At 38.0% G+C, this 26,340-nt stretch overlaps 2 protein-coding genes across 10 annotated transcripts; both read left to right on the forward strand.

The window, feature by feature from the left end:
* The first annotated feature begins 20 nt into the window (after positions 1-20).
* LOC148425585 (protein tyrosine phosphatase type IVA 3-like) lies at positions 21-11,325 on the forward strand. 5 transcript variants are annotated; one of them, XM_088410049.1, is made up of 9 exons: positions 21-330; positions 2,177-2,274; positions 2,470-2,543; positions 5,813-6,232; positions 6,365-6,509; positions 6,592-6,684; positions 6,972-7,102; positions 7,352-7,426; positions 7,527-11,325. In XM_088410049.1, the coding sequence occupies exons 5-9, from the start codon at positions 6,414-6,416 to the stop codon at positions 7,645-7,647; spliced, it is 516 nt and encodes a 171-aa protein (XP_088266175.1). In that variant the 5' UTR covers positions 21-330; positions 2,177-2,274; positions 2,470-2,543; positions 5,813-6,232; positions 6,365-6,413; the 3' UTR covers positions 7,648-11,325. The 5 variants fall into 5 exon arrangements, with proteins under 5 accessions (XP_088266175.1, XP_088266176.1, XP_088266178.1 ...); XM_088410050.1 differs by lacking the exon at positions 2,470-2,543; XM_088410052.1 differs by lacking the exons at positions 2,177-2,274; positions 2,470-2,543 and having other exon boundaries at positions 5,813-6,114; positions 6,191-6,232.
* A 918-nt stretch (positions 11,326-12,243) lies between these two features.
* On the forward strand, positions 12,244-25,526 carry LOC148425586 (zinc finger protein ZFAT-like). 5 transcript variants are annotated; one of them, XM_088410045.1, is made up of 24 exons: positions 12,244-12,387; positions 14,005-14,163; positions 15,605-15,769; positions 15,841-15,972; positions 16,133-16,249; positions 16,332-16,472; positions 16,559-16,632; positions 17,056-17,153; positions 17,288-17,356; positions 17,748-17,896; positions 18,094-18,185; positions 19,607-19,755; positions 19,831-20,650; positions 20,762-20,879; positions 21,575-21,807; positions 22,046-22,127; positions 22,407-22,520; positions 23,432-23,605; positions 23,797-23,885; positions 24,223-24,361; positions 24,592-24,695; positions 24,811-24,898; positions 24,979-25,085; positions 25,156-25,526. In XM_088410045.1, exons 1-24 carry the CDS (start codon positions 12,369-12,371, stop codon positions 25,339-25,341), a joined length of 3,618 nt encoding a protein of 1,205 aa, XP_088266171.1. In that variant the 5' UTR covers positions 12,244-12,368; the 3' UTR covers positions 25,342-25,526. The 5 variants fall into 5 exon arrangements, with proteins under 5 accessions (XP_088266171.1, XP_088266173.1, XP_088266169.1 ...); XM_088410047.1 differs by having other exon boundaries at positions 15,605-15,754; XM_088410043.1 differs by lacking the exon at positions 12,244-12,387 and adding an exon at positions 12,441-12,503.
* The last annotated feature ends 814 nt before the right edge of the window (positions 25,527-26,340 follow it).

The following is a 26,340-nucleotide window of genomic DNA, read 5'->3' on the forward strand; positions in this document are numbered from 1 at the left end:
GGGAGGAGTGAGGCTCTTCTCCCTCTAAGAGCATTAACTGCCGAGTGTTCTGGCGGTGACAGGGCTGTCAGGGTCAGATGGCTGCTCAGCCTGATTACACCGGCTCACCGTAGATCCTCGGCTACACTACTACATACTGTCAGGCTAGCACGTTCGTGCTGTGCGGGGCATTTCGCTTCTTTTTTTCCGGTGAGGCAGTGGCTGCTCGGCGTCAGGGGCTACAGGTGGTTGCACAAGACCGTCAAGACTAGCTTCACGTGCACGTCGTAAGGAGAAAAACCACGCGTGTTGCGTCTCTCTCGAGAGAGATGACGCGAACCATCTAAAGCGGTAAGGGCAAACTCTCACGAGATTCTCTTTGTTGTTGTCGGTCAACTCCCGAGATGCGCGCTAACTTTGCGGGTTGTTGCCACCTAGAAGCTAGTGCGTCAGACGCACCCTGGCTGCTAGAATACGGGTGGATATAAATACTGTCCAGCTGTGTGTATTCGGTGTCAAAAGGGGGTTACTTGCAGACGAGCTGCAGCCTGTGCAACATAGTGGCGTAAAGCTTGTCAGATTTTTAAGCTTCCCGTTAAGCTAAGATTTCTTATGAGAAGGCAAGTAAATAAATACGGACGTGGCGAAAATAATCACGACGAACTAGTAGAAGTGTAGGCAGACGATACCAAAAATTACTCACTGAAGTACTGATTCAACTCACAGACGCTAGTAAAAAAACGACTGCAGTTGAGGTCTACTTAAAAAGAATTTAACAAAAGAATGTGTTTTTTTTTCTTTCTTTTTTTTAACGTGGGACTTCATTTATGTGCCAAAATATATTTGGTATGATTCCGCACTTAAATATTTGGAATATGATTCTACTTTCACTCCTTAAATTCTCACACCAATAATTTTACCATGGACTTTCTAGCAGAGGTGGACATTCCGTCAGCACCTACTGCCGGTCCGTCACTAACGGACAGCTCTTTTGCCGATTGACCAATAAGTGCACAAACAATAAGGAACACACACACAAAAAAAGAAACTTTGTCGTTATCATCAAGATAGAGGCCTCCTTTTGCCGGTACAAATACCAGCCACTATTTTGCCTATTCATAGTGTTGCCTGCTTCCGTTGACTTTAATATGAAATTGCTAAGTGCCAGACTGCAATTTAAACGTGAAATACTCATATTGTTAAGTACTTTCACTTTAAGAAGCATGACAGTCTCCTGTGGCGTGAACTTCAATCAATACAGTAACACAACCGAAAGCGGTACAGTTGTTAATTAGAACAAGCCGGGGTTTTATGTCACCTACCTGTCCAATTAAATGCCCATACATGATGCAATGTCCACCATTAGAAAAACAAAATTTTGCATATTTGAATAATGTCAAGCATTTTAATGCAACACACCTTTCCATCCTCCTATGTTTCCAAAATATGAGTAACCATCAAACTTAGTCCATTTACATCGAAAAATGTCCATTAAAAGTATTCCAGTAAAACACTTAGTCCACACCAAGCCTTACATCCATAAAAATTCCATCAGATGATTCCATCAGATTCATCCACATGTTTTTGGTTGTAGCTTGTGCAAGCATTAGCTGACATGTATCCTATAGTAAGCATTCGCTGTTTAAGGATGCAGAAGATGAAGAAGGAAGAGAAGATGATGACAAAAAAGTGTTTTTTTCTCACATTTCCGATTGTAGCCGACTTGTAGAGTTTAGAAACTGATATCATTGACCTGTCGTCGCTGACAGAAAATTATTGACCTGTCGTCGCTGACCGAAACTTCTCATGTTTTTCAATGTCCATAACTCATAATCCAGTCGCATTAGAGATTCTGAAAGCAGAGAATCTATGATTTCCATTGATACCATACACTTTGGACTTTGGAGGAGAATCAGTGGATTATTTGTGGGTTCTAAGGGCGTGTAAGCAATGTCAGTGTAAATAACATTTTGGCATTGAAAATAATAATTTAAGTACAATTTTTTATGTTTTTTTTTTTACCGTGTTTTTGCCGTCTTTTTGTGTAGTTGAATCGTCTATTGTTCATCTTTTTCTTCCATCATTTGGCTTTTTTTGCCATTAACTGGATTTTTTGTAAATAATTGTGTAAATACTGGAAAAGAGAATGCTGAGAGGTTCCACCAGGAAGAGGAAACTCCTGTGGAAATTTGTACAGGATTCACTGGAGAATCCACAGGAGGAGACAGGAGTTGAAAGTATTCTAGAGGCCAGCCGCATCAGCATTCTTAAGGGTTACCTCAGTAACTGCGAAAGGTAAGAATAATCTTCTTGGATAATCGTAATCATAATGCAACAATTGACTCTTTCCCACCATTATTTGACACCTTTTTGGTGTAACCAGTGACCAGTACGTCACAACATGTCTACTGAGCTCCTCCACAACTATTCGCGGTTTAAATAAATGTGTTTCTGGGTTACTGACGGACCGACGATTACAATTTGGACTAGCTTGAAAAAACGGCGGACCGGCGATGACAGAAGTGGGGCGGTGCACTGATGACTGTCGGACCAGCAAAACAAATGTAAGATGCCCGTCTTTCTAGTCCTATCTTGCCAAAATACATTTGTTACTGTTTTCAACTGCACATAATGACATGGCTGTAAATAGAGAAAACTTTTGTAATTTGTTTATCTAAAATGGGACAGTGTAATTTCATAAGACACATAATTATACATGGTTAAAATGGAAAAAAAAGGCCAGAATGATCCAAAAAGCTATTTTTCCTCTATAGGCCCCAGGCCATGACATAAAAGGGCAATAAAATACATCTTTGATTGAAACAAAAAAAATAAAGGTAAAATAACTCCAAGATAGCATGTCATTGATTGTAATGAAACAACAGGTTTACAGTATATTTCAATGTTGGAAACTTTATGTTTTCATGAACCACATTTTGATTTTATTTGTGAAGGCCTTGAATGTTGCGATCAAGTAAATCTCTGTCAAAATCTTGATTGTTGGGGTTCTCTTAAAAATATATATATATATTTTAATGTTTTGTCTAATGACACGAGACCTTTACTTATTGTACTTAAAGGGACTCTGTGTAAGATTGAGACCATTTTTCATTATGATTGATTATTGATGACTGATTATTCTTTTTTATTTGTATGGGTCTTGACCCACCTTATGGAAGGAAAAAGAAGCAGAGAAACTGTGGGCACACATTTGTTTGTTTTACTTTCACCAGCTCATCTAAAGTGTAATTAGAGTTAGAGCTCCACCAAGGTAATGTCTCTGTTCATACTTGATTTATTTTTTCTCTCGATCATTGTGTAACAGAATAAAGCACCAGGAGTGCAGGTATTTTATCAAGTTAAAAAAAAAACAAGGTATCTGCAGTAGGTAATTACTTAGTTAGGCAGGCTCTCAACAGTCTATTTGCTCCACCGTTCAACAATTGTTACATAAGAGACTTTTAGGCTTTCACAAAATTATGGAAACTTGCTAGATTGAAATATGATTTTTTTTTGTGTTTATGTAATTATAAAAAATGTTATGTTTTGACACTTGGAGGAGTCCAGATGAATATAATGTATGTTGATTATTGTGATTGTATGTTTCAAACTTAAAGCTGGCTCCCCCTTTTATAAACAAAACATTAAAACCTCTGAATTCTTGTATACTGCAAGCAATCATCAGAATTCTTTATGATGAGGCACATTTTATCCATCTTATTCTTACACCTCATGAGTCCTTTTTCGTGAATTACGGACGTGGCTTCCGGTATGACGTAACTAGTGTTTTCTTAACATGGTAACATTTCTGTCACCATTACAGACTGAAAAGTGAGAACAGTTGTTGCTGCTTAGAGAGAAAACATTACAATTCTGTAGCCTACTCTTATGCGCGGTATAAGAGAATGACAAAAAAAGGAAGACCAGAGACCCTAAAACTTTCTGACCTCTCAATTCAAACGTGAGGCAAATAGCAACCTCTAAAGTACTCCGTACTTCCACAGTATTACAGTTGGTCGCATTTTATTCAAAGAGCTTGGATACAGTTTTGTTTAGCTTAAAGCGGACATAGCCACTACTTCTCCTACCTACATGCCATACACTTCATGCGAACAAGATTCATGTCACTCGATGTCAAACAACTGAGATCAAACGTTTGCAAAGTTCGTAAACATCTTATTTCTTCTAATGCCAGCTTCAACTATTGCATTTGTTAGAACCATTGGCATCTATACTGTATATTTAGAGTTTTCTGAGCATATCGTCTTCCTCGTTCTCTCACAACAGGTTAGTGACAAAAAAAAAAGAAGTCTTTCTTAAAATACAAAACGTGGTGATCATTCTCAGAGATTAACTTTAGACCATTGCTTCTCAAATAGAGGGGCAGGACCCTTAATGGGGTGTGGATGACCCCAGGGAAAAGGATTTGTTTTTGTCATGTGACGTGTCATGTGACATGTAATTGCAATGAAATGAGAATTATCAGCTTTTTTTTAAATGCACTATTTTTTTTTTCAGTTTTAGACTAAGCTGTAACCTGTATAAATGCTGCAAAATATAATTAACAGTTGTTCAAAGTTGATTTGTATTTGCTTTTTTCTTTTGTTCGTGTTTAAAAGGATACAGGCTTAGGTATACTTATACATACAATTTTTAAAGATAATAATCTTATAGTCAGTGTGCCAAGTGGGAGAGGGGGCGAAAAGTTTTCTGTTTCTAGGGGTGCTTGGCAAAATACAAGTCTTGGCAAGTCTTTTTTTTTAAGATACTCATACTAATGCCATTGTATTCATCCCATCTTGCCGTGTTTGTTGCTATAAACTCCCACGATTGTTGGCCACACAGTCTCCTCTTTGGTAACAACCAGTTCCATGAAAGGAAACCACTTATAACCAACTCAAATTGACAACCCGAAGTTGAAAAAATTGAAGTCCCACACTTTGTTTCCTCATGAGAGATGGATATTCAGGAATAAGTTTGATAGTCACATCTTCAATTAATCATTCTCTGCAATTGGCAGTCAAAACTGAGAATTATTTGTTAGTCTTTTTGATCTTCCATTTTGATTAGCTACTATCAAATTCAGGGCTTCACAAGATCAGGACCTCATGTTCTGTGAATGTAAAATACTATGATACAAAATAATCTGCAACCTGTCACAGGATAATAACTAAATTTAGACCGTCAACAACCTAGAATAGACATCGCTGTTGTGGAACAGTCAGTGAGTGAGTAGTTTGCCATGTGACAGGAGGCTTGTGCGTACTTGTGTGTGTGTTTGTGTGTTGCCAAAGGTGAAGAGGTGATCACAGATTACCCTTTCGTCTTTTCTGTCTGAGTCATTGCACATGTAGAACAGAGAAGGGATTCAATCACATTCCCTCGCTTTTATCCCATAATGCAATGTAAAAGGCATCCTAAATTAATTTGTATACTGGATTATCATTTAGTTAAAGTTGAAAAAAAATCTATCTATCTATCTATCTATCTATCTATCTATCTATCTATCTATCTATCTATCTATCTATCTATCTATCTATCTATCTATCTATCTATCTATCTATCTATCTATCTATCTATCTATCTATCTATCTATCTATCTATCTATCTATCTATCTATCTATCTATCTATCTATCTATCTATCTATCTATCTATCTATCTATCTATCTATCTATCTATCTGTATTTGGACGTCAAAATACAAATTGTGAAATCAATGTTTTGCGCATGTGACTGAACGTTGGATGATGGTTATATAATGTGTGTATGCGTATTGTGTCTGTCAAATTTCCTAATTTGGAAGATTACTTTAAATGAAATTATGTTTTCACAGAAGCACTGGTTGATGGCGTTTGTGCGACAAAGTGGTGATTACTGCCACGCCCAGCACATCTAGAGCCAACCAATGATGTATGTGTACCATGCAGTTGTGGGACCCTGAAGTCTAATTGTGCCTGGCCAAATAAGCCCTCTGATGGGGTAATAAGTGGCGTCTCAAAATTGAAGTGGAAAAGAACTGGAAGACCTGCAGTTGCAGAGCGTAAAGGATTGAAGAGAAGAACTGATATCAGTTCTGTGATATTTATTCACAGAGCTGAGATATTGTTGACTCCTGGGCTACGTAAAACGGATGGGGTAAAATATTTTCCTGCATTGGGAAGTCTTTTGTTGAATTTCAACATTTAATATTTACCTCCACCCACCCATTCAGCCAGCCTTTGAAGATTCAGCAACAATACCACTGAAACTAAAGGTAAGCGATTTCTTCAATTTGGTGAGCCGATCTTGAAATAAACAGAACATCACTATGCACTTTTTTTCTTGAACTTAGGAGTTGAAAATCAAGTGACATTCATTTCTGACACTGACAATTTCTATTCTACAGGTTAGAATTCTTTCCTGGACACTTGTGGGCGGACAATTAAACAGACATAATGAATCGTCCAGCTCCTGTGGAACTGTGCCACAACCACATGAGATTTCTTATTACACATAATCCAACAGACAGCACACTTGGCTCTTTCAAAGAGGTAAGATTTGAATGCGTCAAATATTGCCTGTTTTTGAGTAACTAAAACAACACAACTAAGTTGATCTACTTTTGTGTTCCAGGACCTGAAGAGATTCGGGGTCACAACAGTGGTTCGAGTCTGCGACATCACATATGACAAAACCCCGCTGGAGAAAGATGGCATTACTGTAGTGGTGAGGACATATACGCACAAACACTAGTCACAACATTTTAGTTTAATCCTAAAATTGCTAATGTAAGCCAATTATCTCACACTTTATGTGGGTAGATTACAAACAGTCAATTTCACACACACAGTCTGTGCCACACTTGTGTCATAAAATGTGCTCTATCCCAAATTTCCCCAAGAGAATAAAAGACATCCCAACAGTTTTAAATGTAGGAATGCTCCTCAATAGGCATTAAAGACAATTGACAATACCATAGAGTACATGCCGGTTTCTCACTGCTTGTCATGTAGGACTGGCCATTTGACGATGGTGCCCCGCCCCCAAGTATACTCGTTGATGATTGGTTGAGTTTACTGAAGAAGAAGTTTCAGGAGGAACCTGGGTGCTGTGTGGCCGTTCACTGCGTAGCCGGCCTGGGAAGGTTAGCTCCACCTTTAACGATGCTCACAATTCATGCATAATACACACATAATTGCAGAGTTGTCAATTTTATTACTAGATGTTATCCTGGGTTTGTTTCTGATTTACTTAAACTATTGTAAATAATGGCCAGAAAAAGTGGGCTGTACCTTAAAGCCACCTTTTTTTTTTTAGATGTTAACGGGGAGTGATTATTCGTCACATCGCTGTGACGACATAACTGTGTTTGTGTTTATATATGCCCACACAGGGCTCCTGTGCTGGTCGCTCTGGCGTTGATAGAGAGTGGAATGAAGTATGAAGATGCTATTCAACTGATCCGACAGTTAGTAGACATCAACCTCTTTCTTAAATGCATTCTCATTGAAATAAATGTAATTTTTAGAAATCGCTAAATCCCCATCTAATTTATTTCTATGTCAAAGGAAGCGTCGAGGGGCCATCAACAGCAAACAACTAACTTACCTGGAGAAGTATCGTTCCAAGCAACGGCTCCGCTTTAAAGACTCCCACACACACAAGAACAAGAAGTGTTGCATTATGTGAACAGACACAAACACAAAGTCAGTCACACATTCAGACAAATGAAGATTGCTATACCCTAAAGGTGTATAGGTCGTGGCGCAAAAATAGCTTGCATTTTTCAGTTCCACGACTACCATTGGTGGTACAAGTGCAAATTTGCTAAATGCCCCACAACCTTCTTTAAAGAAGTGTTTTTTCACACATGCAATTGTTGCACAGTTACATGTACCGTTCCTCATAACTTTGCAGCGTAAACAAATTTTTGATCATTTTCGGATTTTTCCTAGAACGTTCTTCAATATATCCCCCGTTTTCTGTGGGGAATATATGATGAATCACTCTTCATCAATGTACATTGGATTTTTTATTTTTTTAAAGAAATTTTCAGGGAGGATTACTCAAAGGGCCACTGAAAGGCCACCACTCTGCCAAAGTATCCGCTGAAGCAAATCAAAGTGAAAATACAATTTGATACAAAGGGAATGTTTATAAAGAAGGACCATTAGAGACCATGCATTGTAACAAAGTTGAAAAAGATGCACACGACCACCTATTTTTTTAGCATATTTACTAATTTAACTATTTACTCATACTTACTTAATATTCTCTCTTGTAGATTAATTTGGTTCCAAATGTAATGATCCTCTCAACACTGAACACACGTCATTTTTATTTCATTATTCAAAAAAAGAAAAATCAACATGTAAGGTATTATGAAAACTAGCTTCTGTTAAATATTGACATAATTAGCACTTTGACTACACATGAATATGCCCATCGTGGGGTGGAATTCTCTCACAGTTAATGTCTAAAGCGTCCATCTATATTTTTAAAATTATTTAAATGCTTTTGATGAAGGGGGAAATTAATTAGAAAAACCTGAAAAAACTAAATGTACCTGTACTTCTCTGCTGACAGCTATCCATATTTGTACCCACAAAATGTGATGCTTGTAAGGGAGTTGGCTCAGCCGAACATGAAACAAAATATGATAATGTACAATAATGTGCATATTTCCAGTGTGTGAAAAGCCATAGGAGTAAAGTTATATTTTTTCTAAAGGTTTGACTCCCAACCCTTTACTGGGTCACCAAACAAAACGATAATCGCCCACGGACTAATGGAGCCTTTTTCCAAGGAAATAATGCTTTTACTTACCCTACTTTCATTATAGCAAAACATGCAGTGTTCCCTCTATTTCTGGGCTTGATTATTGCGGCTTCACTCTATCGCAGGTTTTCATTTCTGACCATGACTTCTTTTGTTGCATTTTTACCTTTCTATTTTGCAAGTTTTATAGCTGGCCAGATACACAAGGCAGTATGATTAGCCTGATTTTAGCTCCAATTCTGCCCTCCCGACAATCTGAACAATGCGGCAATTCTCGTGATGGCCCCGAAGATAATCTTAACAGATACTGTACAGGTGTACAGTATCCCAGCCTATGTTGTCCCTCTTCACCACTCATACTGTAAGAATGTGCCAACTCGACCTCAAATCAGAGATATTCAAGTCAGATTGATTTGGCTCGACTTCTTATCATGTGCAGTGTTCCCAGAGGACAAATGAACATGCAGCCATACAGATTGCGAGGTGATGATGCAGAGAGGAGAGGGACAAGGAGACAAGGAATCCAAATTCAAAAGTCATGGGCCAACAGGAAGTCTGTGCTCATGCTCTCTCCACTCATTTGACCAAGGCCTTTACTTTTTGCTTTTTTTTCTCCTGCTTAAAACACAGCCAAACAATTTTTGTCACATTCTCCTTTTTGTTTGTTTACTTTGAAGTTATGTTTATTCTTGAGAGGTTTCACTTTTTGCTGGTTTTACATCTGTGATAGAATTATTCATGAATGAAAACGGTTTGTGTGTAATTTGTTCATTTTTGCTGTCTGGCTGTACACAGCACACTATGTTACGGTATATATGTATTTTTTTTGCGTGGGGTCTCCCAACATTTGAAATTTTGCTGACATTTCTAAGATTTTTTTTTTTTTTGGGGGGGGAGGCTGTTTTACAAAATTACAGACCATGAAAGTTAGAGCTTGTCACCCCCAAACTAAAGTCGGAAAGTGCGCCGGTTCACTCAGACCATTGGGGAAACTCAAAAGTGTTGTTCAAATGTGCCAGTGCGTTATTGACAGGGCCCCAAAAATTGGAGCCCAATGCGGCGGTACAAGTATGTTCAGAAATTGGAGGGGGGCGCATTCTTGTCTTCTACAGCACATGAGGACGACATGTATCATAAGGTGACTAGATTTTCAAAATTAAAAACTGGTACACTACAGTTTTACTGAATAAGACATTTTTATTATTATTATTTTTTTTAGGAACCATTTCGAACAAATTTAATTGCAAGTCAACTTGAGTTGACATGCGGCTGTTTTGATTTTGGGTATAAATATACATTTTAAACTTTCTCACACATACCCTGCAATGTGCTATCAGACTTGTCATTCCCGTTTGGTAAATTGAATGAATATTCCTGTAGATGTTAGAGATGTCCTACTATGCGAGTAGTCATTGAATGAACCTCCAGTCAGCTGCACAAGTTTTGCATCTCCATGCAGCTATCTGTTGTTGAATGCAAACCCCTGGTTTTTTTTTTGTTTTTGTTTTTTTTAAATGTGTTCATAAAACTGAAAATCCACTGGCACAACATACCTTGTGGTCCCACAGTTTAATGGTAGTTCTCATGATTCTTAGAAAAGGAAACTATTTCTCGTTCTGGTATACCAGGCGAACAGGAATATGAAATTGAAGTTTATGTTCCATCTTAATTGGTTTATCATATGAAATACTATGACAACTGTGTAATTGACATACACATAGCCCAAACATTTGGCTTGCTTAGTGGACTAAAAAAGCAACAACAAAAACAGGACATCAGGACGAGAGCTGCGCAAAATCGGGACAATACAGTGGGGCTGGTGAAATCTGTTTGGACTTGACACACAAGGCTAAAACCGAGACTGTCAAAGTTAAACTGAGATGTCTTCTCACCATAGCTTAATAACTACATTAAAATGTTTCCTTATTATATCAAAACGGCTCCGATTGACCTTTTACTTTGCGAGAATTCACCGTTTGCTGAGGATCATGGAACGAATCACCCACGAAATGAGAGGGAACACTGTCTTCCATTTTGGACGCTTGCTTCAATAGGTAGACCAGTGATGAGGAAATGGAAAAAGTTGGCAAGTCTATTTGTTGGGGTTTGGTGAAGCTGCTTAGTAACAGATAGGACAGTTCATTGCAGAAAGGCACATGAATCTTGCTGCATGTGATGACATATATTTTTGGGACATTTAGGTTGTTGCTATTTTGTACCGATATTTCATATAATTTATTGACATAATCTGTCTTTTTTTCTTTTTGGAGATCCCAAAGTTGTCGAATAATTAAACGAATAAAAGAAGCTAAGAGTTCATCTTTCCAGAGATGCATCTTGCATGAAAATCTTAATGCTCTAAGCATGTTATTACACAAAGCCTTCTTTTTTGGTTTTCACAACCAATGTTTGCGTGTTTACATTTCAGAGTGTGCATTTTGTTATCCATCAACAACTCATTGGTGATTTAAAGAAGGTTTTGGAATAAAAAGAAAATCAAATGGTAACAAGGACTAGACATGTACTGTATGTGATAAAAATGCCTGAAAGGTGTGAACTAAATGTAAATATAAAACATGTTCAGTCAGCGTCTCGTGTCATTTTTTGTCTTCTGCAATGTTTGAATTTTAGCTGCTCCTTGTGGACAAGATTCCAAGAACTGAATACTATACTCAATTGAAGTGCATTAAAAACACACAAATTGGAACTTCTCTACAAAGAAAAGCAGATCATCTCTTTATAATTGTGGAGGTGATTTATAGTTAGAACTCCGTGTTAAATTAACATTTTCATTTTGAGTAAAGTAAGTTCACTGTTAATTGCAATGTGTCATAATTGCACACCAACCTAAAGGTATTGTACACCTTGTTTTATGGCATGTAGGGGCATGGGATGAGAGAATGTAGCTAACATTAAGGTAGATCCTCCGACATACGATTGAGGTGGTTAAAGTTTGCCCTTTAGGGTGTGTGTGTGTGTGTGTGTGTGTGGGGGGGGGGGGGGGGGTGTTTGCAGCTGAAGGGCCATTTTAAGTATAAGCCTGATATCCAAATTGATTACTCTTCAGAAATGATCAAATGACACAATGAAGGCATTGGAATTGTTATGCATCGCGAGTAAAATACACAAACAGCTACCAATATCATGCCCTTAATTTGTTCATGTTTTAAATTGTACCTATTTTTTACATCCACGACCGTAGTGAGGTTGTAAGGTATAGAAATGATGGATGGACATCACATTGCGTATTAAAACATAATTAAAATACAGGATTAAAATATTGTTCTATTACTACATTTTACAATCGCATTACTTATCGTTACGCTTTTTAAATATTGGGATTTCTTATGAAAAGGTTGTTCGTGTGTGCGTTGCATTGACATGACAAATATTTTGACTACCACTGCAAGGTAGTCCTCCTCTAACATAGAGGCGCTATAGGTTTTAGCTGCAACAACCACAATCCACTTCCGCTGATCAGGAGGACATGTTTCACACATTCGTCAGAAATGTATTATATTCCTAGTAGAAATCTGGAACTATTTTATATATTTTTTGAATGATACAATGTGCTTTGTGCTTTGTGCGGTTTAATTAATTGCTACATATTTTCTTCGAAGACGCGAAAGACAATGGACGGTCAACTAACAGGTATGATTTACGTTAGCTTTACGTCGAATATGTTAGTCGGTGCTCAATGTTACGCCGAGTCGACATAAACAAATGTGTATAGTTAATGGCATCCCGGCTTACAGAATGCTTATCTGGTATACAATGATATTTAAAACGACTTGCCCGTTTTTCCTTCTTACTTCATATACGTTTAATTATATGTCATAAAGTTCTTATGTGTCAAAACACCGTGACCACCGTCTTGCGGCGCCGCGTGATAGTCATTATTACTTGGTAGCAGAGAGGATGCCTTTTCAGTACAAATGAGTCCATCCATTTTTCCGCTGGTTCAATGGCAAACGGATTTTGTAAAAGCAAAGGTTTAAGAATTTCTCATTAATTCTCACGGTTTATTTTGATTGATTGGTTGAAGATACAACTGTAGGCCTATATTAAAACAGCTGATATGTTTACGATGGAGGAGCACAACTCATCGATTGGCTTTCTAAAGCACGAAAGGCGTCACTCAAACAGTTAAATGATGCCCACAAAATTTACGCAGAGAGAGGTTTGAGGGGAATAGGCCTTTAAGATCCATCCATTTTCTAGAGCCACATATCCTCAGTATGATTACAGGCTTGCTGGTGCCTATCCCGGCTGTCTATGGGCAGTGGGGAGGAGACACCCTAAACTGGTTGCCAGCCAATCGCAGGGCACAGAGGGACGAACAATCATTCACCCACCCAATGACACCTAAGGACAATTTAGTGTCCAATAGACCTGCCATGTATATGTTTTGGGAGAGTGGGAGAAGCAGGAGTGCCCAGGGAGAACCCACGCGGGCTTGGGGACAACATGAAAATTTCCTGCTAACCACTGCCACCAAGCCGCTGGTCTTTAATATAAAAATTGTACGACATACAATGTCAACACAAACATTGGGGTAATTTCAAGGCAGCTTCAGTGGTATTAGCTGGTGAGCTGAAAGTCTTGACAAAAAATGAAATAAGAAACTCATGCACATGAAACAACTCCCAATGCACCAACTTTACAGGATGATTAAGACATAAGTTCACAAGAAACCAATTTTGTCCATTTAGGCACGATGAACTTATTGTAAAATAGTTTCAGTTTTAATTGGTAAGTTTTCCCTGCTCATCCTTTTATTGTTGGGTGTTTGTGAAAGACTTAATAGATTTATAAAATTGATTTTTATTTATTTTAAATTTGATTATAGGGCTGTATGTCATAAGCTGTATGGTCTGGACTGTTCAACAAATTACCGCTGCTATTCAAAATCAGTCATTTGCATGGTTTAGGGTTTGAACATCTGTTCTGGCTTTACTGTCCAGAGTTTGCACAGGGCTTTTGTGGGGTTTCGGGTCTTCTGTTTCCCCCGCATACAAAAACGTGCATGTTTGGTTCACTGAAAATTCTAACTTTCCACAAGTGTGAAGGTGACTGAATTATTTTTCTGCCTTGTAATTGGCTGGCGACCTATCCTGAGTTTACTCTGACTCTTGCTCAAAGTTGGCTGGGGTAAACACCAACTTAGCTGCAACCTAATAGGGGACAGTGGTATAAAGTCCAAACATCGGATGTAAAGTCAAGTCTACATTTACTCCTTCTAAAAACCCAATCTTTCTCTCTCTCCAGCTGGTTCTGTGTTCATGTGTCGGCTCTGCAACCAGTTTTCTCCTAGTCACTCACTGCTACTGGACCATTGCTCCCAGCTGCACCCACTTCACAAACCTTATGAAGACATCATTGTTGCACTGAAGCCCCTCACAGGACTGCCAATGGGCACCTTAGCAGGTTAGATCTGTCACTCTGATGTTATCTGGACTTCCTTATTCACAATCATTAAGCAGTGATAGTCTCCTTAAGAAATATGTAAACATTATCCAAACTAAACATCTTTTTGGTTTTATTATGAAATGCTTAAAATGACCTAGGTTGTGATATTACACTTTCCACAGTTAAATAAATGCATTTAAATGACATTTGGCACATTGAAAATGTAATTTCATATTAAATATGAAATTATATATGATATTATATACGATAAATTAATATAAGATAAAATGTCTCATTGGCGGGCTGGGCTTCTCACTGTGTGGATGCTGCACACCTTTATGTTGCTGTTCAATGCCGCCAGGCACGAAACATCCATTCATCATCTTGACCACTTATCCTCACAAGGGTCGCGGAGTGAATGAAGAAGCCAACAGTGAACGTTTTACTGACACCAAAATGCAAAACAGTGTCTATGGATGGCACTCACTGACACACACACTGTTCCTCCTTTCAAATTGGTCCTCGGTGAAACCAACCCAGTATTAATATCAAAGATTCCGCCCGCTGGTGACTGACATTGAATTTCTAGCTTTGCGCTCCAGAACACACTCTTTTGCCGCTTTAACATTTTCTTCAGTAAAAAGTTGTAATGAATAATTGAAACTTTGCTGTTTACTGGGCCGACTCGTGCAAAATATCTTGCCCTCAGGCAGGAATTTCTTCTGTCATGAGTTTTTCTCAAGGCATGTTTACCTGCCCGAGTGGGGCCGGTGTGAGCGCAGAATAAGCAAGGAAAGCTTAGAAATGCATCAGTGTGGAAAAATAACGCTCTGGGAGTGTTTAGGGGGAGAAATCAACAGTGTAACATGGTTAAAAGCTCCAAAAAGTTGGCCTTTCATGATAGGGCCCCTTTAAAAAAGCGAAAAGTCATCACAAAATGTTTATAGGTATTCATACGTATGTTTTGTTGTCTTTTAGTTACTTGTCTATAGAATGTCTTTTTTTTTTTTATTAAATCATGATCCAATGATCAAAACAGTTTTTGGTATTAAATTAAAGTTATTCATATCCTGGCTGAACCCATTAAATGTTCTGCCATTTTAAGGCACCGAGGTAAATTCCTTGTTTTACGCATTCTAGGCAAGAACACTTATTTAGATTTTAATTCAATCTAAAAAAAAAGGGTTGCAAAAGGCTTTAAGAAGTAAAATGCATCTTTTGTAATCCCCTTACAACGACCTCAGCGAATTCCTGAATTCAAGTCAATAATTCAGAACATTATGCCTGCGTTATAGTACATGAACACGGGAAAAATGTCTATCGCGAAATCTTTTGCTATGTTTTTGTGTTATTTCCAACTAAAAGATACCAAGATACCAGATAAATAAATCTAGTTATCTTCAAATTGATCATGTATAATGAATGGTAAGTTAGATTTAGTTTTATATGTTTTGCACAGAGACCTCAGTAAAGCGAAAACGAGGACGACCGAAAGGCTCCACCAACAAAACATTCGCAGATCCGAGTGGTGGCAGGGAAGACTCCTTGCAGTCTCCTGAAGACAAAGTCCGAAAACAAGACGGGCAGAAAGAAGAAGCAAATCAACAAGGTGAAACAGCCAATGGTAAGATAGATACTATAGATAGAAAGTCATCTGCTTTCCAAAACGTATGCCACTTTTCATCTCTTTGCTAGGTGATGACAACAGCGTATCCGCACTGAAATGCAATGACTGCCATCGCTTGTTCAGCAACCGAAGGCAAATTATCAAACACATCTGCCTGAAAGCACAGTATGATGAAGAGGAAGATGAGGATGATGACACAGGTAAGAAGGAAAAATATAAAAGAGCGCAATGTAAAGATTTTACTTGTCACATGTCAAAGTGGCATTCGGTGATGGGTGGCCAAGGCAATCTTGCAGAGCTATTTCTCACCAATGAAAAGAAAATGTGTCAACTTACAGAAAGTGCACTTATAATTTGCAGGCCTTTCAGACAGCATTTGCAGAGGGACTGAGGATTCAGAAAATATGGACCCTCTCGAACCAGAAAGAAAACTAAAGCAACAAACCGCCAAAAAGTTTGTGACGAAGAGAAGAAAGGGTGAACACTCCTTCAAATATTTTATTTTCAAAACTGTGGTTACCGGTATGTTATTCATAGCCTCGTTTTGTTCCGTGTGCAGGAATTAGTCATTTTCAGCGCAACAAGAAAACGCAAATAGTTTCTGATGGGGAAAGTCTCACTGCCAAAGAAGATGGGCTTACAACGGAAAACAAAAAAAGTGTCATTAATGTTTTTCTCGCTGAAGACGAGTCATTGCCAGGTCAGTTTGTGCTGGTAATTTCTGTTTTATTTCTAGAAAAAAACGTGAGCGTACACTTTTAATATTGCAAACCCTTATTATCACAGGTGTCATTAAAATGGTTCCAGTAGAGAACATTTTTTCAGATTCGGAGCAAGTAAAGCACCTGGATAAGTCTAAGGTGAGTCTCTTTACGTACAATATGTAAATTATGAACCTCCCACCAATACACAAAAAAGTGGTTATTATAGTTGGGATGCATAAAACATTATTGTCAAGAAATTGTTTGACTTGACTCTCTCTTTAATATCATTTGTTTTGCGCTGTGCTCCTAACCTAACCTAACCTAACCTAACCTAAACTAAACTAAACTAAACTAAACTAAACTAAACTAAACTAAACTAAACTAAACTAAACTAAACTAAACTAAACTAAACTAATCACTGTTCATTAAAATCCCAAATAAGAAAAACCTACAGGTAAACCTGCAATGCTTCATGATGGAAAACCTTTATTTGTAAAGCTTTAAAAATGTTTAGCTATATATCTCATTTTGTGGTGTTTCTTCATATAGATGTCTGTGTTCATTTCTTATTTGTTTTAGGGCATTCAGGACACAGCAGTCACTCAGACTGAGCCAGCAGACATTGCAAGTCAGTCTTCAGCCAGTGTTGAAGACCCCAAAGCACACCAGGATGCAAGGTACTGAATCACACCATATATGAGGGAAATGGCAATGAAAAGTATTTATATTCAGATGTTGTTGTTTTTTTTTATTGAATGCATGAAAAAGTAACATGCAGCATTTGACATTTTCTGCTGTACTCCAACTGTAGTTCTGACAACACAGAAACGGCACCTGGGAAAGGCTTCCAGGAATATTCTCTCAAGCAAGATGCTCCCAAGTACTTTGAATCTGTATTTTCATGTATTATTGTATTTCAACATCCATTACTTAATTCTGAGTTTTTTACTGCTCATACTGCTCATGGACATGTGTTGAGACACAATGCTTAACAAGTCTTAGATGAATGTTTTCAGCAAATTAGTCATAGTTTTAATTCCACCTAATTATGAATTTATTTGTTAATTGACAGAGCCTTAATGCACAACCCAAGTTTGGTGCATAGGTCACCCAAAACCTATTTCCTACCATGTAAACGTTGCACGATTTGTTATGGTACATAGCATTGCAGTGGATTAACATAAGAGAAATATTTGCATAAAAAAATACATTTCCGACAATACAGCAGTGGCACTTGGTCAACATGATCATTTAAATTTCTCTCTCCTCAGTGTACTTCCAAGCCAACTGAAAGTCTTTGGCTGTGAGGTGTGTAATAAAATCTTTAAGTTTCGACACTCACTGATGTCCCACCTCAGGACACATACCCAAGAGAAACCGTTCAACTGTCCACATTGTGACTATGCATCTGCTATCAAGGGTAAACGAAACCTTTTCCAATAGACAAATGTTTCTTCCCATTACCTTACACACACAGGCTACCTACAACAAATGTTTTAAATGTGGTGCATACATCATTTCAACTTGAAAAAAAAAACATTAAAACCATGTACTGCTATTCATTTTTACTAATATTTATTTAGTAATTTGTTTTTATTCCTTTTTTGGTGTCTTAAGCCAACCTGAATGTTCACCTAAGGAAGCACACTGGAGAGAACTTCAATTGTCAACAGTGTTCTTTCAAATGCCTTAACCCAGGGCACCTCAAGGTCTGTTTGAATATTTTTACAGGTTTGACTGAGGTCTTGTTTCAGTTCTTTTTCCCCATTGTCTTTCGTTTTTATTTTTTATTTTATAAAAGAAACGGAAATAGGGTTTGGTTTGCATATTGGCCTCACAGGCTAGAGTTCCCTGGTTCAAATCTTGGCTCAAATCCTTTTGTGTGGAATTTACCTATTCGTGCCATGCTTCAGTACGTTTTATCTTTGTACTGTGGCTTGCTACCACATCCCTATAAGCCAAAACATGTTGGATTAATTGAAGACTCCAAGGTCTGAAATTGGACATTTGCCTCCTCTAGGCGGCCCCTTACCAGACATCAAAATTTAATGTTAGTGCCACCCCTAGGTTTTTTGCTGTGCCATTGCTCTTAGCTTATTTATTTATTTATTTATTTATTTATTTTATTTTTGGGCAGCCATAATTTAGACTGATAACTTTAGGCAAAATGTAATTCTGACGTAACACCAAGTGTGAGGAAAAGATATCCTGGCACCCAGTCCCAGTCATGTTTTATTTATTTATTTATTTATTTATTATTTTTTCCAAAGCCTGCCTTGAAGAGAAACGTTTATGCCAAGAACAGGCAATTTCAAGAAAAACAGCAGATGCATTTTTTCAAGTAGAGGAGCGTCCCAACATTTCTTGAATGCACAGAAAAAGGCACAATGCTCAGGAAATCAAATTGCATTGTTTGACTAGATATGTTGAGGCATCTGCAAAGTAGCACAAAGATAAGAGACATAACTGGGGCATCAATCTTGTTCGAGTTCTGAAGAACCTTTAATGTTCTGAACTAGGGGTGAAAATAGTCCTCACAGAAACAGCTAATTATGGCTTTGCATGACAGTAGAACATGTCAGAATTGCATTAGTAAGGCGATCTTCAAACTAACCTCAATCTACCAAAAATTATATGGACGTGAGTGCCTCGTTAGGCTTTTATTTTCAAGTTGCTCTCAGCAGCATGTTGCGTCTCGGCATAACAGCTTGACAAGTCTTGACAAGTCTACTGCAACTGACTCCTGACTCCCGAGAACAACAACACAACATTGTTCCGAAATCACGTTCAATCGCTAATTCAGAGCACTAAACTGACTTAATTATGCTGATATTGCCATTGACAAAAGGCACATGTTGCTAGTGTACTGTGTTATAGGTGTGTCTAGCATAAATTTCGTTTCCGAGAAATGCTCAAGTGCTCCTTATAGACTGGTGTTTAGACATAAATGACTTCACACTTTGATGCTTCATCTCTTAGACCAAAATTTAAGGGGGGAGATTTGGAGTGCTGTATTCAGATTTTTACACATTAGTGGCAGCAGATCTAAACATTTTTGTTTATGGAGTTTTCTCAGCACTCTATTACTATATTTACGTAAAAGCACGACTGCTTTATGTTTGTTCTTCAGGTCCATATTGAACGGGTCCACTTGAAGGTGAAGCAGCATTGCAGCTTCTGTGAGAAGAAGTACTCTGATGTGAAGAACTTGATCAAACATATAGAAAAAAGTCATAATCTGAACGATCCGCTCATCTACAAGAGCTGCCAACAACTGAGGTTTTACAGTAGATACACCATGTAAATATTTTATTTATGAAAAACACAGCTAACCTGCTTAATCTGTTTTTCCAGGCTGAAGACTCGCCAGGGTCTCAGACAACTCCTCTATCACTGTCCCACCTGCAACCGCTGCTTCAAGAACCAGATGGAGCGCGAGCGCCACTTACTAGTCCACGGGCCTCAGCGGCCTTTCACCTGCTTGCTCTGTGATCACGCCAGAACCAGCTTGGCCACCCTCGCTGCTCATGTTAGGAAGCATCCCTTTGTATACGTGTGCTATGCATGTGAGAAGAAGTTTGTCAGCTGTCAGAGACTCAAGAGTCACCTCACAGAGTATCACCCTGAGCTAGAGCAAGAGCAGGCGTTCACAGAGTGTATTAATAACAGCTTCTACCTGATGAATGGGGGCAAAGTCTTGTCAGCAGATGAAGAAAGAGAGTGCAAAGAGGGAAGTATAAAAATGTTGGAAAGTACAAAGCTGGGAGATGAAAGCAAAGAAGAGGTGTTAGGAGCTGGAGAAGTTGAGTCACAGAAAGCAAATGCTGCAGAAAATGCAAAACTAGAAAAGGATGACAATGACTCTCAAGGTGAAAATGAGAAAGCGGGGTGTAAAAATGCAGGATGTACAGAAAACCTGAAAACCAAAATTGTCCCGGAGACACCAAATGATATGTGTGTCGAGTCCGCTAAAACGCCACACACATGCAACTCTACAGATACCAGTAAGAAAGGACACACTCCTTACTCGGAAGACACGTCCATGAATCAAAACATCAATTTGGCGGATGATAAAGCCAGTGCTGTAAACACTCAAGTGACTAGTCTTAGCTCACATACTCATTTGCCTTCAGCACCTACAGAGGAAACCACCCGAACGACACAATCAGAGAAGGTAAATTGGTTTAAGTCTCAACGACTTGTATTATGTGATTTTTTTTTTTTTTACATTAATTAAACTTCCTCATACATTTAGTCCACTCATTATATCACTCGCATTTTACAGGACATCCAACAGAGTGCATTCCAGCAGGTGTTGTCGTCGCTTCCAAAGACTCTCCTTGATATGGAGACTTTCCAGAGGCTTAGGAAAATGTATGGACGTCTGGAGTGTCAATACTGTGGTGAGATGGGAGGGGAATCTCCTTCGTTGACCTGCACACTGCTAGTAATAGCTCATTACATGAGAAAATAGCAGAAATTCTACTTGAAACAATTTACCACGATACTTCCATTCAGATTGAAAACTGTCAGAGTGCAATTCTACACCACTGCAGACCACAAAAACAAATTAAACGAACTTGCGAAATAAACACCCATATGATTGTCTTTCATAATGGCATTGTGCATTGCAAAAGCCTGAAAAAGAGCCACAGAAGCGACAAAAGGGAACAATATTTTATTGAGTTATCAATAAGAGGACCATCTTCCTTATGGAATGTGAAGATTACATTTTTACAGTATAGGACATTTATTCCAGATTAGAGGACTGAAATGTTGATTAAAAGGCAAAGCAAAAGCCTAAAAAAGAACCATAGAGGTGAGAAAAGGGAACCGATATTTTATTGAGTCATGAGCATATAAGAGGACTATCTTCCTTATGGAATGTGAAGATTACATTTGTCCAATCTGGGACATTTATTCCGGATTGGAAGACTGAAAGGTTGATTCACTACATGCATATTGTGAAATATGGAAAGAATCCTATTAATGCTCCCTTATTTGTAATTCTCTGTGAGAGTAGAAATTATGGGACGGTTTTGGTAATCCATCTCAGTAAATTGTTCTAATGGCTGACATTGCTTTTGTGCTCCTGTAGGAAAATTGTTCTGGTACAAAGTCCACTATAATGCCCATGTACGCATACACACCAAGGAGCACCTGCACTACTGCTCAAAGTGTAACTACTCGTCCATCACCAAAAGCTCTTTAAAGAGGCACTTAATTCAGAAGCACAGCGGCTTGCTGCTGTCATGTTCCACTCCGGAATGTAAATACACCACGCCTGATAAATACAAACTACAAGCCCATCAGAAGACTCATCAACAAGAGGTATCGCACCATCCACCTTCATACTGCCAAGAAGTCAGATCCCATTACTGCCAGTTATTACGGGACACATTCACATGAAAGACTTCTAGTATTTGCTTTGTTTTTATTTCTCCCTACTGTTAAATTATCATTTGTGAATATGAGACATTAGCGTGTGTGTAAATAGGGACACAGTTTTAATTGGTATTTATTTTCCTGTTGGTTTTTTTTTTTGTTTTTTTTGTTTTTTTGATTGCAGGAGAAGAGCACACCTTGTCCCGTCTGCCAGCAAAGCTATCCAGAGCACAGGCTTAAACGACACATCCGAATATCCCACCCTGGTAAAAGACATGCAAAAATATAAACAAACAGGCAGAATCCATGTACAGGTTAAAGTAAAATAAAATGTCATTTGAATTAACTTAGGCTTTCACTCTATTTCACTCTATTTCACTCTATGCTATAAAATCTGTAGACTTCCCAAAGATCTTCTAATTATATTTTGTACTCAGTATGTCTACATTATCACAAGATAATTTGTCACACTACAACATTTATTTTTCAGTGATGCTTTCTAAATATTGGACATTACATGGATTGTTTGGTTGTGTGTCGAACAGAAACCATACCAGTCAAAGGGCAGATGGTGAGGCGAGCCGAAAAGTGCCCATATTGTGACTCTTACTACCTCAAGAACAGCAGTGAATTCCAGCAGCACATCTGGGTCCACCAAGGTGAGATGTCTCTCTCCGCTTGACATCAATGCTGGCCTGAGCCAATGTGGCATCCACTGCAAGATTTTCTTTGCAACTTACATATATGCTTACCATAGAAATTTCATTTTAATATTGCCTTAAATCAAAAGATAATGTCACTCAGTTGAAAATACAAAATTGAACTTTATTTTAATTTCATAACTGTTTTATTGCTGTCAAACAATTCATGTGAGTTGCTGTTGCAACATCAAATTGCCCAGAAAAAGAGGAAGCAACATCTTGACCTCCTTGCTCCCATTTTTCTTCTTGTTTTCTGCTTTGGTCATTTTGACATGTTCACACAGTTCTCTGGGGTCACATGAATAAATTTGCCCCTCGCTCCACTGTGAGTTTGCTGTATACCAGTCAACCAGAGAAGTGGGTTTTTCGTATTAATATTAATAATATTAATATTAATTATATTAATTAATAATATTAATTGGCCATCGAGTTAAGTTTAGATCCGTTAACCACAAATTCACTTTACAACACCCATCACAGCATACATAAGTGCTGCATAGAATAATAATGTGATTATATTCATAGATGAAGCGGTATTTTTCTTGTCTTTTAACATGTTTTTTAACATTCAGTATTTTCATAGCTCATCTAAAAGTTTTTTTTTTTTTCCTTAAATTAGTCACTGGCAATGAGTTGCATTGACTACTTTGGCATATGCATTAGGACCTTATGAAAAAATATGCAAAAATGTTATTCTAATGTAAGCAAATGGTAAAATTTTAAATCAAGGACAAATCAGATCAATCAAGAATTTTTCAAGGGAGCCGTTAATTCAATAACTTACAGTGTATATATAAATTTTACTATTGTGGTCTGCATTCTGACTTTGTTTTTTTACACAATTGCAACTTTATTCATTTCATTTCCAGGTGTGAAACCATTTGTCTGCAATATTTGTGACTATGCAAGCCGCAGCAGGAATAATTTGAAAAATCACATGAACAGACATAACAACGAAAGATGTCACATCTGTGACCTGTGCGGTAAAATGTTGAAATCCAAAGTGTCACTGAAGAGCCACAGACTGAGTCACACCAACAAAGGTACATATATTCCCTTTGAGCGCTGCAGGTTAAAAAAAAAAAATCTATTTACAGTACCTTGTACTTTGTGTAACAATGGTCAACACCCATTGAAAATATGTATGGCTTTCTTTGCTCAAGAACGTTTGATGAACGAGGCACCGCATTATTGTTTTTCTTTAATTTCTTCTTTCTCCTCGTTTTACATCAAGGGAAGCAGTACAAGTGTCCTGAGTGTGACTTCAGTTCAGTTTTTAAGGCTCCTTTGATCAGACACATGGAGCAGCATTCTGTATTTAAGGTCAGAATCGTTTTTCTCTCCGATTTTCAAGGATTACCTAGGCTCTCCCGCTTTTAAAAGCACAACATGCATGGGTCATTAACAGTCTTCCCATAAATAGGTAAACAAAGAGAACTAAAATCCTTGGCGCAAAAGAAAAAAAAGCATTTAAGAAAAAGTCCAACTATATTACACCTGGGATGGCTAATTTTAGTTATCACTTTAATTAATGAGCAAATAATGAAAACACTTTAGTGTTGCACCACCGACATAAAACCTGCTTGCTTGTTATTTATCAATTCCTGCCCGACATGAGATTTTGTGTACCATACATATAACTTCTTTTTCGTGTTTATAGCCATACCAGTGTGCTCACTGCCTCTACTCCTGCAACACATCCGGTCCCCTGAAGCGGCACTACAAGATAAAACACCCAGATCAGGACTATCAAAATGTTGGACAAGGTCTCTCAGATGTGGAGTATTTCTCACAACAAGGTTTGAATTCACGCTTGTGACTTTTAGTTGAGTTTTAGGCATTTTCATAAGCAGAAACTTTGAGCAGAAATGCCTCAAGTAAACTCTTGACATTCTTATAGTTGCAGATTGCTTTGCTTTAAAGTGTGTGTGCTTTTACTGTCATTCACAAATTGCATCTGCGTGATATATTTATTTATTTATTTATCATTTATTTATGTTTATCGATTTTTGCCTGTGCCCTTGTTTAGGTATCAAGTGCCCTAAATGTAGATTTGTCTATGGCACCCAATGGGAGCTGAATCGACACATGAAGAAAAAGCATGACATAAAAGAGGTGGAATGCACCTGGGAGGTACACAAACATTATTTTAATACAGATTTGACATAAATTGTCATTTTTTACACATTTCTAATCAATTGCGTCAACCAGGGTTCATATTTTCAATTCACGCTATATCTGAATCCAGGTGGAAGAGACGATAGAGAGCCAATACATCCCTTTGGCGCAAGAAGTGGAGTTGACAGAAGAACATGTAGCTGCCTTACAAAATAATGGTAATGGTAGAATGAATCTGCAGGCAAATAACAGTTCATTGTCTTTTTAACAGTTGTTGATTATGATTGTGTATGTACAGGGACTGATAATATTCTCCAGCAGATTGTTGAGTTAAGCTCAGAGACTCACGATGCCATCACATCTGTGGTTGCCATGGCTCCCGGCACTGTTGCTGTGGTTGAACAGGTAAATACCAATCTGTGTGACTCAGGCTGAAAGATATCATATTGATTCCGATTCGTGGTGGCATTGGCAGGTGGCAGACGAGGAGGATGTCGGCGAGCACCAGCTGATGGTTGTGGAAGCAGATGGGGATCTTTCTGGCGAGCAGTTGATGGTGGTGGAGGAGGGGCACGAACTGGAGGCCCTGACGGTCCTCAATCAAGATGACAACACTCACCACTATATTGTCTATGTAGAGGAACAGACTGTGGAAATCTAAAGCACTAATGCTTGCATTTCATCATAGATTGTCAATATCTTGGAGTCCAAATCTGTGTACATGCAATACCAATAAGCAGTGCAGTAGGAGTTGTTCCACATGTTAATATGTTTCATTCAATGTGCAATACGTTAATGCCACATCAATTATCTACACTGCACATTAATTAAACCCTATCCTTTGCCCTTTTGTGTCTCAAGTGGCTTCATTTACAGATAGATGCTAGTCTGGTTGTAAAATAATTTTTAGCTGTAAAAGGCAAAAAAAAAAAAAAATCAATTTATGCAGCACGTCACAGTATCACTTTTCCATCCACCTGAATATTTCATAGCGGCCAGGTTTTAAAAAAGGGGGAACTTTAGTGTTCAGCAGTTACAAGTGCACCAGAACAAATTTGAAGAGGGAGTGTCATGTGAATTAATTAAACACACAGGAAAACACATTTCATTAGGTTCACTATGTGATTGTAATGAAAATCACAGTTTTTTATGTTTAGGACTTAAATTTCTTGAAAGTGTAAGACAAATAAGACAATTTTATAAATTAATAAACCTTGGAGTATTCCACTTTTTGAATTAATCCACCTGTACATCAGGCACATCAGGGGCCACAAGCCCCGGAGCTATTTTAAGGATACTGATTGATGTGAGGGGCTACAAGTAATTAACACTTTTACTTAGTAATGCTGTTCAATAATGATGTTAATTTATAACAATGCACTGGTCGTGTTCTCACTAGAATCAAGAGAATAGATAAATGTCACCCGAGGACCCATGATCTAGTTCATAGATAAATTTAACACAAACTTTTTTTTTTTTTTTTTTGCCGTCTCACACAAAAAAATAGTTCAGTTGAAGGCGGGCAAACATCCCGCAGTTGTGCATTTGCAATAGGTACGATTGAAATCTACATGACTACACGAGGGAAAAATAGAAAGGCGTAGCATAAAACATAATCTGTAAAAAGTAAATAAAAAGGTACTACAGTAAGGAGTAACTA

Source organism: Hippichthys cyanospilos, chromosome 3 (genome assembly GCF_059441005.1).
Source record: "Hippichthys cyanospilos isolate Australia breed blue-spotted pipefish chromosome 3, RoL_Hcya_1.0, whole genome shotgun sequence".
Lineage (NCBI taxonomy): Eukaryota > Metazoa > Chordata > Actinopteri > Syngnathiformes > Syngnathidae > Hippichthys > Hippichthys cyanospilos.